The 14,958-nt window shown below is 39.9% G+C and overlaps 1 protein-coding gene across 1 annotated transcript; it reads left to right on the top strand.

The window, feature by feature from the left end:
• Nucleotides 1-705: 705 nt before the first annotated feature.
• Nucleotides 706-13,336, top strand: hps5 (HPS5 biogenesis of lysosomal organelles complex 2 subunit 2). The gene is made up of 23 exons (XM_015012155.2): nucleotides 706-866; nucleotides 2,247-2,389; nucleotides 3,135-3,245; nucleotides 4,487-4,551; nucleotides 4,656-4,848; nucleotides 5,114-5,244; nucleotides 5,655-5,873; nucleotides 5,949-6,020; nucleotides 6,113-6,201; nucleotides 6,463-6,641; nucleotides 6,951-7,109; nucleotides 7,341-7,500; nucleotides 8,343-8,460; nucleotides 8,803-8,949; nucleotides 9,344-9,412; nucleotides 9,513-10,066; nucleotides 10,179-10,299; nucleotides 11,108-11,257; nucleotides 11,349-11,468; nucleotides 11,720-11,833; nucleotides 11,938-12,044; nucleotides 12,312-12,603; nucleotides 12,967-13,336. The coding sequence occupies exons 2-23, from the start codon at nucleotides 2,282-2,284 to the stop codon at nucleotides 13,025-13,027; spliced, it is 3,339 nt and encodes a 1,112-aa protein (XP_014867641.2). The 5' UTR covers nucleotides 706-866; nucleotides 2,247-2,281; the 3' UTR covers nucleotides 13,028-13,336.
• Nucleotides 13,337-14,958: the final 1,622 nt, after the last annotated feature.

Consider the following 14,958-nt stretch of genomic DNA (forward strand, 5'->3'; position numbering starts at 1 on the left):
GAGATCAATGTTGATGTCACCCACCCTCTTTTCTCTTACCACAGCAACATTTTCCCCCCCAAATTGACTTAAAATAGCAAATCTGTGGCGAATAGTGCTGAAGATTAAGATGATGGCAAAGAAACTTTACAACCTCAAAGATGTGAAGCTCCTCGCTCCAAAGATAAATTATTAAAACATTAATGGAGATATGCCTCACGTGGTAAGGTTTGATTGTTGGATTGCAATACATATTTTTCAATTGGTTATTGAAAATGATAAAAAAAAAAATGACATGCCGTTTTAAATGAAATATAAATAAAAAACCTTTTGTACTTTATATTGTTTTATCTGTTGATGGATATCCGAAACAAACGTTCACATTTTATGTCAGGAATAATTTTGCTCTTTATTTATAGTGTGAAATAGGTCTCGTTTTGGGAATTATGTTTAATTTTCTCTGCAGAAAATAATGAGAACGTGTTTTCTCTCCAAGTTTTATGTTTTACCTCCTTTTACATAAAGAAATGAGAGAGAGAAAAAAAGACATTTATACCTTGATATTTGATAATAGATGCATGAAGACCACTGATCTAGAATAATGCATAACATTTTGGTTAATTCTTTTATTTTGCGACTTTAGGAAGTTATTTACTTTTTGATGCTGAGAATGTAGAGTGCTGGTTTCTGAACATGCTGAGCGCCTATAAGGAAACTGCAGCGCCGCTATCAGGAAGTGTCAACACATCAGCTGATTTCTGTGGACTGAGCTGTCACGGGTGTCCTGGCCGACCCCCCCGGTCAGAAGTCAGTGGGGCTGACCACTGACTATCTCCGGGGATGTAATCAGAAGTGCTAACGCTGGACAGAGTCGCTCCGTCCATCCGGTGAGTTCAGGTGTAAAAACAACTGGCAGTTAGTTCTAACGGCTGTGTTTGTGCTAGCAGCATGCTTGCTAACCCGTTGGTATCACGGTTTAAAATGAGACTCCAGCGAGCTGACACTGAGCAGATGTTCTCGTCATCTTCGTAGAAACAAATTGACATTAAGTAGAAAATGTTTGAAAAATCAAAAGGCGCGTTTTTTAGTAGTTTTTGGTAGCTGTGTTAGCAGCAGAGGTGTCAGATGGGTCTCGTGATCCAAACTGCCTTGAATCAATGGCTCCATTCTCAGCTCACAGCAAACCTCAGCTGTTTTTCCACTGAAAACGGTGGGCTAAACGTAGACTTCATTTAAACAACAGTCATTCTTCATTCTATAGGTAGTCCTACTTTAGACGTTTTGTATTTGCTTCGGTTTAGACCAAGCAAAGCTTGTTTGTCCTGTTTTTAAGGTTGCATAATACGTTTTATAGACAGAATCTGATGTTCATACTTGGTTAGATTAAGTCAGCTAAAACACCAAGGTGAAATTTTTTGCCAAAACTGTTGAAATTGTGAGAATGTTATTGACTTGCAATGTGATTAAATGCACATTTGTTTTATCTTCAAGTAACATTTAGGATACCTTATCTCCAAACACAGAGCAGTGACATAGAAAACAAGATGTAAAAAAAACAACATTTTCCATCTTTTCATGAAATACTTTCCATTCTGGCTTCTTTAGGAGTTTATTTCAAGAATTGTAAGTATGTTTGAGGAATTTTGTGGACCTCCTTACAACAAAATCCAATCCTAACAGTAGAGTGCTCGGAAATACCAGGAGAGTGGTAGGAGGTGACTTTAGTATCTTCTCTCTTGCTTTTTCAACCACTGTAAGTTTAGGAAACATTACACTAACAAACATTAGTGTAATGTTTGTTTCGAAGCATTTCTCAATTTCTCCTCATCAACTGTGTCCCAACAGTACAGGTTACAGTAAATGTAGTCGGTCACAGGTTTAGTTTCACTTCTGCTTCCTCATGAATACATGCAAAACCAAAAGGCGTCAATCCAGGACAAACTGTATCAGGGTGTGTAGCTCGTTTGCTGTCGCAATGGTGTTCGATCTTTGTTGGTTTCAGGTTCTCCTTTGTGGCTTTAATGAGTAAAAACATTTCTGGATTTCAAAGAAAATCTCTACTAGGTTGTGGTTTCTAAACCAGCTCACTGTTTTACACAAGCTGCTTTTCCTTAGACTGCAGAGTAAAACAAAGTCACGGCTGGTCAATTTAGCAGGGCAGGTCCTCTGGTGAAAGTCATGCGACAACGTCACATGTCTCCATGGCAGCAACGACGCGCTCTGACGTAACATGTTATTGTTGATGTCGTCACTCTCTTCTCTCTCAGACTTTGACTCCGTTGTCGTTGGATCTGCAGCGAGGATGCCTGTGATACCGGTTGTGCCTGAGAACCACAGTCACCTCCTGGCAGAGTTCGACTGCCTGGATCCGCTCCTCTCTGCTCTGCGTTTTGACTCAGGCAGGCTTAAGGTAGAATCAGCCATCAAATCACATCTAACGAATCGTTCCAGTTGAAGACTTTATAGTAGTTATTTGCCATTCTACAATATTTTTGAGTAATGCAGTGATGCTTAATGAATTTAAGTGTTACTGAAAGGCTCATTTATGTCAGTAACTCAATTTATGTTATGGTTACTGAAACACAGATTAATTGCATACAAAATTAAAATGGTTAATTATAATGATTTTCTGTTTACAGTTAGTTAAAAAAAACATATTTTTTTTATTAGAATATTTACATGAGACTGATAAATGACTGTATGATATGTTTTTCAAATCTACCTCTACAGTTGAATAAATGTTCAGGCATCAGTGATTCAGTCCTATTAATGCAAATCATTTAAAATAGGAAATACATGCAATATATTGGTGACAATATATGTTACGATACCTAAATTATTAAAAAGCCTATCTAACTAGTGAATAAAAGTCAATATTTCCATCTCAACAACAAGGTTTTATTGAAGGTGTTTCTTCTGGTTGTAGTTGCTGGTAGCAATTGGAAGAAGTTCGAGTTGCTTAATAACTTGACCACTTGCTCGTGTCTGGGGCAAAAAATATTTTCACCAAATATGTTAATAGAGACCCTTACTGGTTTAGTTCAGATTATTCCAGTGCAGGGTATGAAATAATATATTTGCGATTATATTGTGCATCCGTACCGTGAGAATGTTTGGCGTTGACTCGTTTTTATTGTGGCTTTGTTGCCTTTCAGTGTACCTGTCTGGCGGTGTCCAGGAAGTGGCTCGCATTGGGAACGTCAGCAGGAGGGTTGCACCTCATCCAGAAGGAGGGCTGGAAACAAAGACTCATTCTGACTCACAAGGTAGATGTTCGAGTTTTTTGTCATGTCAGCTGCATATTAAGTGAACTGTTACAATGTTTGGACACAGATTATAGCTATCATCAAAATATGAAAATTGGACTCACCTTTTTTTCATACTTTCTAACATTACAATCACAAACTGTATTTTATGTGATGGACCAGCACATAGTACGGAATAATTCTGATGTGGAGAGAGAATTTATATATATATATATATATGGTAAGTTAACCATTTACTATTCAGCCTCCTTCTCTCTGATGCAATCCAACACAGTTTTCTTTTGTGTTACTAAGTTTCACTAAAAATCCAATCCAGTAGTAGATTTGACGACACTAGTTGTTTAAGGCACCATAATTATGTTTTATGAGGTAAAGAGGTGGTAAAGTTATTAACTACAAGCAAGAAGATGTTTCATTGCCAAAGTAGCAAATGTCAACAAGAAACAACTTTTTAAGTGAAACCTTGTTACCGAGACAGAAACAGAGAATTTAAAAAAAAAAAATTCTCCAGTTGTTATTTGTTATCAGGGGTTTATGTTTGCTGTCAACCCAGTGCAGAAAGACATAAGCCAGTTTAATTGTTAGTCTGTTTATCACAAGACATTCATCAACATTATCAGGTGTTGCATCTTTCTCTGTTATCGTTCAGCCTCACCCCAAACCTTCCAAAGTCCATTGTTCCACAGGAACACGGTAAACATGTGATAGAAGGTGATCTGGGCAGATGACGGCAATTATAAACTTTTTTTTACTTAAATCCAAAATACCAGGTAAAACGTTAAACTAACACTACACAGAGAGTACATCATTCCCACAGTGAAACATGGTGGGGGCAGCATCATGTTATGGGAATACTTTATGTTCAGCGGCGATGGAAAAGCTGATTGTGGTTGACGAGCAAATGGATGAAGATAAATATGGGGAAATTCTGGAAGAAAACCTGTTGGCGTCTGTAAAAGAATTGCAACAGGGGAGAAGTTGCAGCTTCACACCGGACAGCAACTCGAATCATAACCAGAGATAAAATATTATCAATGTGGTTGTATTTAAATTACGTTAAAAAAAAAAAATTATGAAAACCATGCATCGTCCTCCTTCCACTTTGCAATTATACACTCCTTTGTGTTTGTACAAATAAAACATATTTGAGTTTATGGTTAAAGATCAAGCCTAACATTAAGCCACTGGACACAGGAGCATTGTATCTATAATTAACCTGGTATGACCTTCCTCTATCTCAGGAGGGATCTATCACACAAGTGGCATGTTGTCCTCATGATGAAGATTTTATTGCAGTTGCAACAAGGTCAGTCCTTTTTCCTGAAACTGACATGTTTGTCATTGAGTGAATTTTTTTATTTTTTATTCTTACATTGCCTGTTCTCTGTATTCTCATTGGCTGTCGTCCAGTCAGGGTCTGGTGGTGGTGTGGGAGCTGCAGCTGGAGCGGCGAGGTCGTCCGGAGCGCGTCAGCGTGTCGTCGGAGCACAGAGGGCACAACATCACCGCCCTCTGCTGGGATACAAGCACACTTAGGGTTTTTGTTGGGGACTCTGTAGGCAAGGTGTCGTGTCTGCGGGCGGGATCATCTAAACTGGGCAAGGTACTGACAAGGATGATGTTTTTCTTCTACAAAAGAAACCAAATAAAAAGCTGGTATTCATACAATTATAAATCTTCTTCAACTGCTTGGTAGATGCATTTATTATCTTTCTATACTTGTTTTTTTGTGATTATTTTCTTGAGCACAGCAATCTGAACCAGTGTTGCTCCTACTGTCTGTGATTTTTGCCATTTCCATTTACTTTATTGTAGACTTGTCAAATGTATGCCCAGTCCAATTATTTCATGTTCTTTCTTTCCTCTAGGGGTCAGCATTTGTTATCTTTCCCATCCAAACTGTTACTACTGTTGACTCCAGAGTGGTTCAGCTTGGATATCAAGATGGGCGCCTCCTAGTGTCTTCTCTCAGCCGCTGCTACCTCTGTGACACAGAGAAGTGAGTAGCTTTGAGCTTTTCTCTGTCTTGGGAATCTTTCCTGAGTGCAAAAACTGTCATTTCACAAAGATATTGATAGTGTCTGAAAATTAGACAAAACACAAACTGCATCTTTTGCTGTGTAGAGCATTGTAGCACTTGATTTGCTTGACTTTACAAAGAATTTACCATTTATTGTTTTGACATTTGCCTTTTTTAAGTTAATTGGAAACTTTGGTGATCTTTTCTCCTAGTTGTAAAGTATCAAATGTAAAGTCTTTCTCTGATTTATCCTCAGGAAAAATCAGAGAAAGAATTATTTAAATCTTTCAGTAGTATTTGTTTATTTTTTGTCTTCTTGTCCAGCATAAATTAGCAACTTCAGAGGTTTTTCTTTTCTTTTTTTTTTTTGCTTGGTTTTCTGCCTGTAGGGAGAAATTCTGGCGTGTTGGGAATAAGGAGCGTGATGGGGAATACGGAGCCTGCTTCTTGCCCCAGAGTAGGGGGTTATTAGTGGGACAGCCCCCGCTGCTGTACTGCGCCCGGCCGGGGTCCCGGATATGGGAGGCTAATTTTAACGGCGAGGTTCTGAGTACTCATCAATTCAAAAAGCTGCTCGCCTGCCCACCACTCCCTTTAATCACTTACAGGTACAATTTATCATAACTTAATGTGTTGCAATTAAGGCAGGACTTATAATGTGCATTATCTACCTCTTTCTGCAGAAACGAGCCAAATTACAATCCAGCACAGAGTAGTCCGCAGTCTCTCGGCTTCCCTAAACTGCTTTATTTTGGGTAAGATCAAAAAGCTTTTTCGAGTGGCGGTTTTTATCTGAGTTGTGTTACTTCCTGGAAACCTGTCATTGGTGCTTCATGTATCTTTGCAGAGATCAAAATCTGCTTACTTGGACCGATTCGGCCGTTTATATCTTCACACCTCAGAATGGACAGGTCCTACTGTGGACTGAAGTTAAAGGTTTGTGTTAGCACCTGGCGGGAGGAACTCAGCTGGGAAACTATTGTTTCACTACAAACTTTCTATGCAGTGATGGAATTAAATGTCGTGTTGACATCCATTTTCTCCAACAATACACTTCCATTTGATCACATAATCATTAGGAATCAAAATTCAGAATAATCCCATAAGTCCTTTTGCAAGAATGGCGTGCAAACTTTCCTACGTTTCTGCATACTTTATATTCCAAATGAATGTGTTTGAATTGAACTTTTCGTTTAGACGTGGCTGACATTGCAGTCCACCGCAACGAGCTGTTCTGCCTCCACGGCAGCGGCCGCCTGTCCCACCTGTCTTTGCTGTCTGCGGAGCGCTGCGTGGAACGCCTGCTGCGTAGAGAGTCCTGGACTCTCGCTGCCACCGTCTGCTGCATGTTCCAGCACACGATCACGACGAGCCGGGTAAGACGTACGGTGAACGACTTCATCTCTGTGTGGAGTGTAAGGAAAGACTACACTACAGGCTTTCCTGGTTTTAAATATTTATATTCTTGCTATTCTGTGCGACCGAATAATAAGATTACCTAACTGTTAAGCTAAACGGCAAGATTAGAGAATTAATTCTATTCAATTAAGTAAATTTTTTCAGTTTTAAATCACAACAAAATGCAATCCGGCTGCATTTGTGGGAAAACTAAAATGTCCAAATAAGTTTAATTCACCAGGTGCCGTTCGAGGTGTGATTTAAAGAATATGTCTTATTCAATTCAGGCCAGGAAGTCCATTCCCATCGATCGGCTGGAACACCTGAAGTCTCAGCTCAGCTCCAGCGCGCAGACAGAGCTGATCAACCAGCTGGAGGAAGTGATCCTGAAGATGGAGCCGCTGGATTCTGCATCCAGCAGCCGCAGGAGCAGCATCTCTTCACACGTGAGAACAAATCTGGTTTAAGAGTCCTGCTTATGACAGAAACGCGCTTCTTTTTAATTGTATGATTATGACTTTTCTTGGCTTATTTGCAGTGGATGCTCTTTAGCTAACAAGTGAAAAAAGTCTTTCGTTCTAGACCGTTTTGCATCAACTACTAAAATTATACTTGAAAGTTTGATTGCGTCACATTTTTGCAACTAGAAACCAACTGTCTAATCTGTCGTCATCCAGGAGAGTTTTAACGTCCTGGACTGTGGGATCTACCGCGTGATCAGCCGCAGAGGAAGCCAGTCGGACGAGGAGACCAGCTCCCTCATGAATCAGTCCGTGTCAGAGGAGGAGCGACTGAAAGAGTTCAGCTTTGTCCAGGAGGAAGACCAGGTGGATCATGGTAAGAATTTCAGCCGTTACATCCAGCAGCAGTCAGTGTTATAAGGTATTGGCATTCTCATCTGCTTTAGATTGTTCAAATTTAACATTTTGGCATAGAATCTGGTTCTTGTTGCATATTTTTATCTTAATTATGTCTTAATTAGAGCATGAGAGGAAAAATCTCTCCACCTGAATATAGTCAAAATTAATATAACTAGCGAGATCAGGAAACTTTGAATGTGTCTTAAAGATCATTTTCTCTAAAAAAAAAAAAAAAAAAAAAAAAGTTAGTCATGTATAAAAACTAAACATGGTATCTTGTTTACACTTTGTCTTGTTTCTTTATTTACTCATTACTTTTCTCTTTTTATGTCGCCTCTCTATATAATTGTGATTTGGGTGAATGCCTGAAGCAGGAGGAAACCTCTTTTCTGCCTCTGATTATAAGCGTTAACAAAGAGTGAAGTTATTTTCAGTTTAACACCGTCACACAAAATGACACCAAAACCTTTTTGCTAAATCAGAAATTGGAATTTGAATGAATGACTGATAATAACTTGACTCTTACTTTTTGCAAATCTTTTTTCCTTTGCTGTTGCGCCTCCTGAGTTTGTTGTAAATAAAGCTGAGTAATCATGAAAGGGCCTCATTTCTGCTGAGTTGTTGACATAAAATGTCTCATCTGTTCCATTGCATCTCACATTTTTGTCGCCTTTTTTTTTTTTTCTGCGGTATTTGATTTCCAATCTTGTCTACAATCTTCCTCTGCTTGCATTGTTGCCCACTGCCTCTCATCATTCCCCTCCAGCACCTCCATCCATCTGTGTTTTTCCTCCCACTCCTGCCCCCATCTTCACTCAGATCCACAGAGCGGAGAGCGGCTGGAGGCCGATCGACCTGACCAAGGCCTGCAGTTCCACCTCCCACTTTCATTCCGCACCAAACCCCCCCGCATAGCTTTGCAGGCCGTTAAAGACAGGTGAATGAAAACCAACAGAACGCTTGAGCTATACATATGTGGTTTATAATACTGATATACCAGTTTATAATATTGTTTTTATCATAAAAAGAAATGAAACTACAGCGCAGCTGTGCTTTGGGCGCCCTACTTCCTCATTCCACTGAAAACAAAAATCTGTTGGTTTTTTTTTTTGCCTCCACAGATGTACATTTGTTGACACATTTGTCAAATTTTCAATCTGAGCATCCCACATTCATTCTTCATATGAAACAGTCGGATCACAGTTCTGCTTCTTGTCTGTTTAACTACAGAACAATGTGAGTTTATTTTTTTTTTTCATTCCCTATTTCTTTTCATTAGCGTTTCTAGTTTTGTCAAGAAGACGACGGAGAAGATCAACACCCTCCAGATGAACTCTGAACTCCGACATCGGCCTGAATTTAAAGAGGGCGCACAGCCCGACACGTTAGCCGGCACAGCATCGTACTCAGACGAAATGGAGAGCGAGTAAGTAGAGATCTTTAAAATATCACCTAATCCTCTGTGCTTAACTACAGTTTTTCTAACGTGTTCAAACACCTCAATTTTTTTTTATGTTGTTTTAGGCGCTTCAGTGTATTTTATTGGGATTTTATGTAATAAACAAACACAGCTGATGATGCCAAGTGGAACTTCTGATATACAGTCAGAATGGTTTGAAAATAAATGAGCTTACTTGTACTATATCAACCTGCAGATATGTATAAGAAAAAAAAACATGGGGTTTACATGACAGCATATGTACATATTGTTTCTTTATCTTGTATTTTTTTTCCTCTAAAGTTTACAGTATATATTTGTATTTAACATCTTATGCGACACAGTCTGAGCAAGTAAATTTGATTCTGATATTTGTTTTCAGAGTTTATAATGAAATGTCAAACGCAGAGGCTGATATGGATGAACTTCGTTCAGCAACAGAGCAAGCTGTGTAAGTACTACACCACATTTACCATGTTATTGGGTTTTTTATGTTATTGTTGCTAATAGCACCTCTTCTTTGACTAATTATTATGTTTTCCATCCATCAGCTCACAGATACAAGATCCTTTGGTGCTCCTGGATCCAGTCTGCCTTAGAGAAGCTCTGATGGAGTGGCTCCCTGTGTTGGAGCGAATCCTGGGCCCCGCTGCTCTCCTGACGGCTTCTGTAACCAATTCCAACCTGGATGGATCTGGAGAAGAGAAATGGGACAGGGAATATCTGAGCCCATGCACAGAGCAACAAAGAGAACCATCAGAAAGTGTTGCAGAGGAGGCAGAGCTGGGAGAAAAAGAAGTCCTCTGTGAGAAACAGCCGATGGTCGACATGACTGAAAATGCCGCTTCTCTGGAGAATCATCCGGAACCCATCCGAGTGGCGTCTCCTACGCCTTTACCATCAGATCTGGAAGCTAATCTCAGCGAGCTGGCCACTCTTTACACAGAGCTCAGCTGCTTCAGGCACCAGCAGGAGGTGCTGGAAAGCGTAACTTTCCTGCGTCGCTACTTCTTCCTTCTGGACCAGGAGCGAGTGAGAAGAATGTGCCTTCTTTGTTATCAGCAGCAGCCCGAGATGATGAGCTCGTTCTCTGAGGCCATGCTAGGTTAGAAGCTTGTCTTTAAAAATGACAAACATACATGTAAAAAAAAAAACAGCAGTTTTATTATTTAAGACAATCAATTAATGTTACACAACATTGTTTTTGTTTCACCTAGCTCTCACTCAGTCCAGCAAGGTGGTTGAAATTATTCAGAGAGGAGATTTGCTGAAATCTCTGCGAAGCCTCAGAGAGCTGCAGCCTTGGCGTGCGCCGCATCTCCTCGCTCACTTCCACAGGTACGAATGTTTGATTTTAAAGTATTAACGTATCTAACATACAAGGTGTCCGTTCATTGTTAAAAAAAAGTATGTATGTAAAATTAACAACTTAAAATGTCTTTCATTTAAATTATTATTATGTTAATCAGATGGCTTAAATGTTATTGTCACATGACTAATATCGTATACTTTATATTGGGGGATTTTGTCACTCAGACCTTTTTTTGTCAGGCAAATGTTTGACATCATCATTATGTTCTGTGACTCGAGGTGGTTGATGCTACTGCTAACTAGCTGCTAATATACACTTGCTTGCTATCTAGCTACCTTTTTGGTGTCTGCTATGAGTAAGTTCAGTTTTATCGCCAGTTGATTGGATGATGATGTGTTTTGTGCAAAAAAACCCCCCAACAAAACAAACTTTAAGCTTTGCAGTCTGGTGGTTAAGGCTGTAGAAAGCCATTGTATGTGAAGCACAAAGCTGCTGCCAAGAGCCACAAACCCCAGAAGGTTTTAGTTTCACTGTTTTTGCTTTTCTTGATTGTAATGCAGTCGGACCACCCAACCATCCCCATGTTTATAGTTTTATTGGTCTTAAATTTCATTCAAGGTTGCATCGAAAAGATCTTTAAAAGTCTTAAATTTGACTTGCTGAAACCTTCAGATGCCCTGATATATTTACTGACTTGCTGATGTTGTTTTTGTTTTTTTTTAAACAAGACGATGTGTTTTAGACATTGTTGGAAAAACTGTTTTGTAGGTGGTTAATCCCTTGCAGCAGTAATGTTGGACCTTATTATACATAAAATTTTCTCTTATATTCCAGGCTATACGAGAAGCATGGTGAGGCAGCTGTACGCTCGTTTTCCCAGTTCTATCCCATTATAACTCCTGCTGACGTGGAGACGGTGGCTCAGCGAAGCCACTTCCTGGCTTACCTGGATAATCTTGTACATTCAAGAGCTGAGGAGCACAGGTGCGTTTTATATCTTTGTGGGGTTTTTTTTGTAGATTAACATGGATACTTTGCTGAGTGAATCTATATTTCAGCAAGTTTTTTCTGTTAGGTTGTCATTTCTTCAGTCGCTCCTTGAACCTGAATCGCTGAGACAGGATTGGCTGGAGCTGGCCCTGACTCACGATGCCCCTCAACACGCCGATACCCTGACCTCTGATGGAAGGCCCAGGTATTACGCTTTCACGTGTTCGATCATCGGAAACAGAATTTTGAGATGCTGACAGAAATCGACTGGTGTCCAAAATTAGATGATGTCCAGCTTGATTGACCTGGGTGGGACACAGTAACACTCTTTGGTTGTGAACTGTGTGATTGAGTGAAGAACATCTAATGTTGGCAATTTTCAGTTTCAGTCATGTTTTAGAGTAAAGACAGAAGCACAGGAATGTGAGAAGATGAAAAGTGTGTTTCCTGCTGCAGGTGGCGCTCACACTGTTTCACCTGGGGCTACGGACGTCTCTTGTCTTTGCTCATTCGACTTCCTGCAGACATTTCATCTAAAGAGAAGATGAATGAGATGTGCCGCAGTCACGGGTATTTCTGATTTTTTTTTTTTTTTTTTTTTCACCAAAGGAAAACTGTCTAGTCTTCATGATGTTGGCGGTATGCCACAACATGACATGTCCATGCTTGTGCAGGTACTGGACGGGTTACCTCTACCTCTGCAAAGAGCTGCAGCGTCGCACTGAAGCATTTTCCACCATCTGTGAGCTGGATGACCTCAGCCTCCTGGAGGATCCGGATGGTAAAACTAATCTCTGCGTTTGACGAGTACCTCTAAAAATGAACTAATATTGATTTTCACATGTATGTAATTTGGCAGTTTGCAAACAAAAACTGCTTTGATGGAATTGATAAAATATTGTTTTAAGCATTCAACTGGTTTTTGAAGGTCTGCTTTAAGCAGCCCTCTAGAAGGAAGAGGGCCACTTAAAAAGCTGCAGTGGGCCAGATTTGGCCCCCGAACCTTAAGTTTGACACATGTGCCTCTGATCATTCCACACGTTTTCAGGTGTTGAACCTCAGAACCTGGACGAGTGGAAGCTGCTGATCCAGCTCTCTCAGCAGTATTGCCGTGTGGCAGACCCACCGCCGGCCACAGATGTCAACGGGAGCAGCTGGTCCAACGGCGCCACGGACTGCGAAGGACGGATCAGCCCGGAGAGTCTGACCCTCCTGCTGGCTCGGACGCTGGGGCCCGACCGAGCCCTGGAGCTGCTGCGTGAATGTGGAGTGCAGGTGGTCCTTTCAGCCCACTCCAAGCTGGTGTGTGACCTGCTGAGAGTCGCAGAGAGGAGGCAGAGGTGGGTCAGACTGTCAATGAAACAATGTAGAAAAAAAAAAAGAATTTTTTTCTATTAGATATACAGAAATAGTCTAGTAAACAACATCCTACTTTGATCCATCTGTTTTTTTCCTTGTTTGGTTGAAGCTAAGAGTAGATTTAAATTATTAACTTTAAGATAAGATAATTCTTTACTAGTCCTGCAAGTGGGAATTTTAAGGTTTTTTTTTTTAAAGATATTTTATCATTTTAAGACATTACATGCAGGTTTTGTGTTGTGATTAGAAGCTAAAACACATTTGAAGTGTCTGTAGTAACAGGTTGGAGTCTTAAAAGGGTCTTTTAAGAGTCAAACATGTTTTGTCTTGTTTATGATTTTCAGGGCGATGATTCAGACCATGCTGGAGCGTTGTGATCGGTTCCTCTGGTCTCAGCATGCCTAAAACCTGATTGGTGCATCAATCCCTAACTTAACACCTCTGTGATTTCTGTCTACACAAAAAAAAAGATACTAATGCTTTAGTTACAAGTGTTGCCTTTTTAACGCCATGCCATTGACTATCAGTATTCATGCATTACTTTGCATCGTTTCCTGTCTAATATTTCAGACTGTTTTTGCATGCTTGCACATTTAACTGTATTAAAGGCCAAAGAAATTGTCTTCCTCCTTTTGAAAAAATATACTTGAATTAATGAAACGATTGTGTTAAAAGCAGTTTTTATTAGTTGAATAAAGTTGACTGTAAAAACGGTTTCGCTTTGTTTGTTTTAGAGATTGAATGCTTTTAGTGAAAATGATTGTGATCAAAGTGTTTTTGCTTGCATGTATTAAAGCTGCAGCTGCAGAAAACGTTCTTGCCCCCATAAAAAAAATGTTTGTTGCAAAAAGGGAAAATGAACAAAGTGAGCAGAATATCAAATATTACTTCTCTGGCTGTATTTTATTAATTTAAAAGCAGCTTGTTTCTCCACTCCCAACATCAGAGGACAAGTAATGTGGGTCAAATGCGATCAAATTAATAACAGAGTAATGAAATGAGGTCAGTGACCCATTTGATGCTATCACACACCTGGAGGATCAAAGGGGTGAGTTTTTCACCACATCACATTTGACTTTTAAAGGCTCCAAATGGGAGAAGTCGCTGAGTGAAGACTCCCACTGTAATTAACTGATTATCGTTATGGATTTTCCCTCCTGTTTTTTTAATGTCAAGTTTAGCTTCATTATTTCCCAGAATCCCTGCCTCCCTCGTCTTCCCGTCTTCGTTGGCACAGGAATGATGAGATTAACTCTAGGCACGACACAAAAACATACAGAGACTTTCAAAGGTATGCTCTGACATTTTGCAACAGTACATCTTATTCATTTATTTATTGGGAGTTTTTGTGATAAACGTGCAGAGGAAAGAAAAGCTTGCATAGTTTTCAAATGTGCATTTGTGTTTAGTCTGATACATCTATGTAAAGTTGTGGTGACTTGAGGTTTGTTAGAATTTTATTAGTGAACAAACATGAATAACTAAGAAACAGCAGATGGAGAGAGGAAGTTGTGGAGAAGTTTAAAGCAGGACTAGGTTCTTAAAATATCTCAAGCTTTGCAAATGTCATGTTTAATACTGACTACTTATGTGCAAGATGCATCACTGGTCACTGTAAAAGAATTCATCTCTGAAACACAGGAGACAGTGGATGAGCTAGAGGAGAAAGAGCCATTAACATGTGAGGACAAGAACAAAACAATACAATGTCTAACTTTGTCTGAACCACACAACATCCAGGTGAGGTCTTCTGATTGTCAGAGACCTCAGAAGGTAGCTGAGGTCTCTGACAATCAAACGACAGAAACTGTAGGCTACAAAAATCAAAGTTACAACTCTCAATCCCCATCCCTTCACTTTACACTTATCAAACACAACCACAAAATTTACAACATGTACACTTTCTGCTTCAAAAACTGTGGAAAACCAAAGCATCCCCAATCCCATCAAAATACATTGAAGTAGTTGGCTGTAAAGTTATCTGGAAAAGCTCTGGGGTTGTTCAGGCACTTTGTCAGTGAAACACTGTTTTTCTCTAAATTTAATTAAATCGTAAAACCTCTGGCTCTGGCTTCGGTGTTGCTCTCTGAATTGTTATGAGGGAACTGTACAGGAATTTATTGGAAATGTTGGTTTGACAGAAGGTTTTCATCGTGGGCCAGAAGACAGATTTGAAAGGTTTTTGGGTGGAGGTAGGGAGCCCGGCGTTTGATGTTTCCTGGCTGTCACCAGAGGCAGCGATAAGGGGATTCTGCACATACCTGTTATCTCCGCTGCCTGTGTGTCCGCGACACTATAACACCCGATGCCTCTGAGGACGAGTACGAGTGAGGTCT

This window comes from Poecilia mexicana, unplaced genomic scaffold (genome assembly GCF_051168715.1).
Source record: "Poecilia mexicana isolate PSO_F unplaced genomic scaffold, ASM5116871v1 scaffold_6, whole genome shotgun sequence".
Classification (NCBI taxonomy): Eukaryota; Metazoa; Chordata; class Actinopteri; order Cyprinodontiformes; family Poeciliidae; genus Poecilia; species Poecilia mexicana.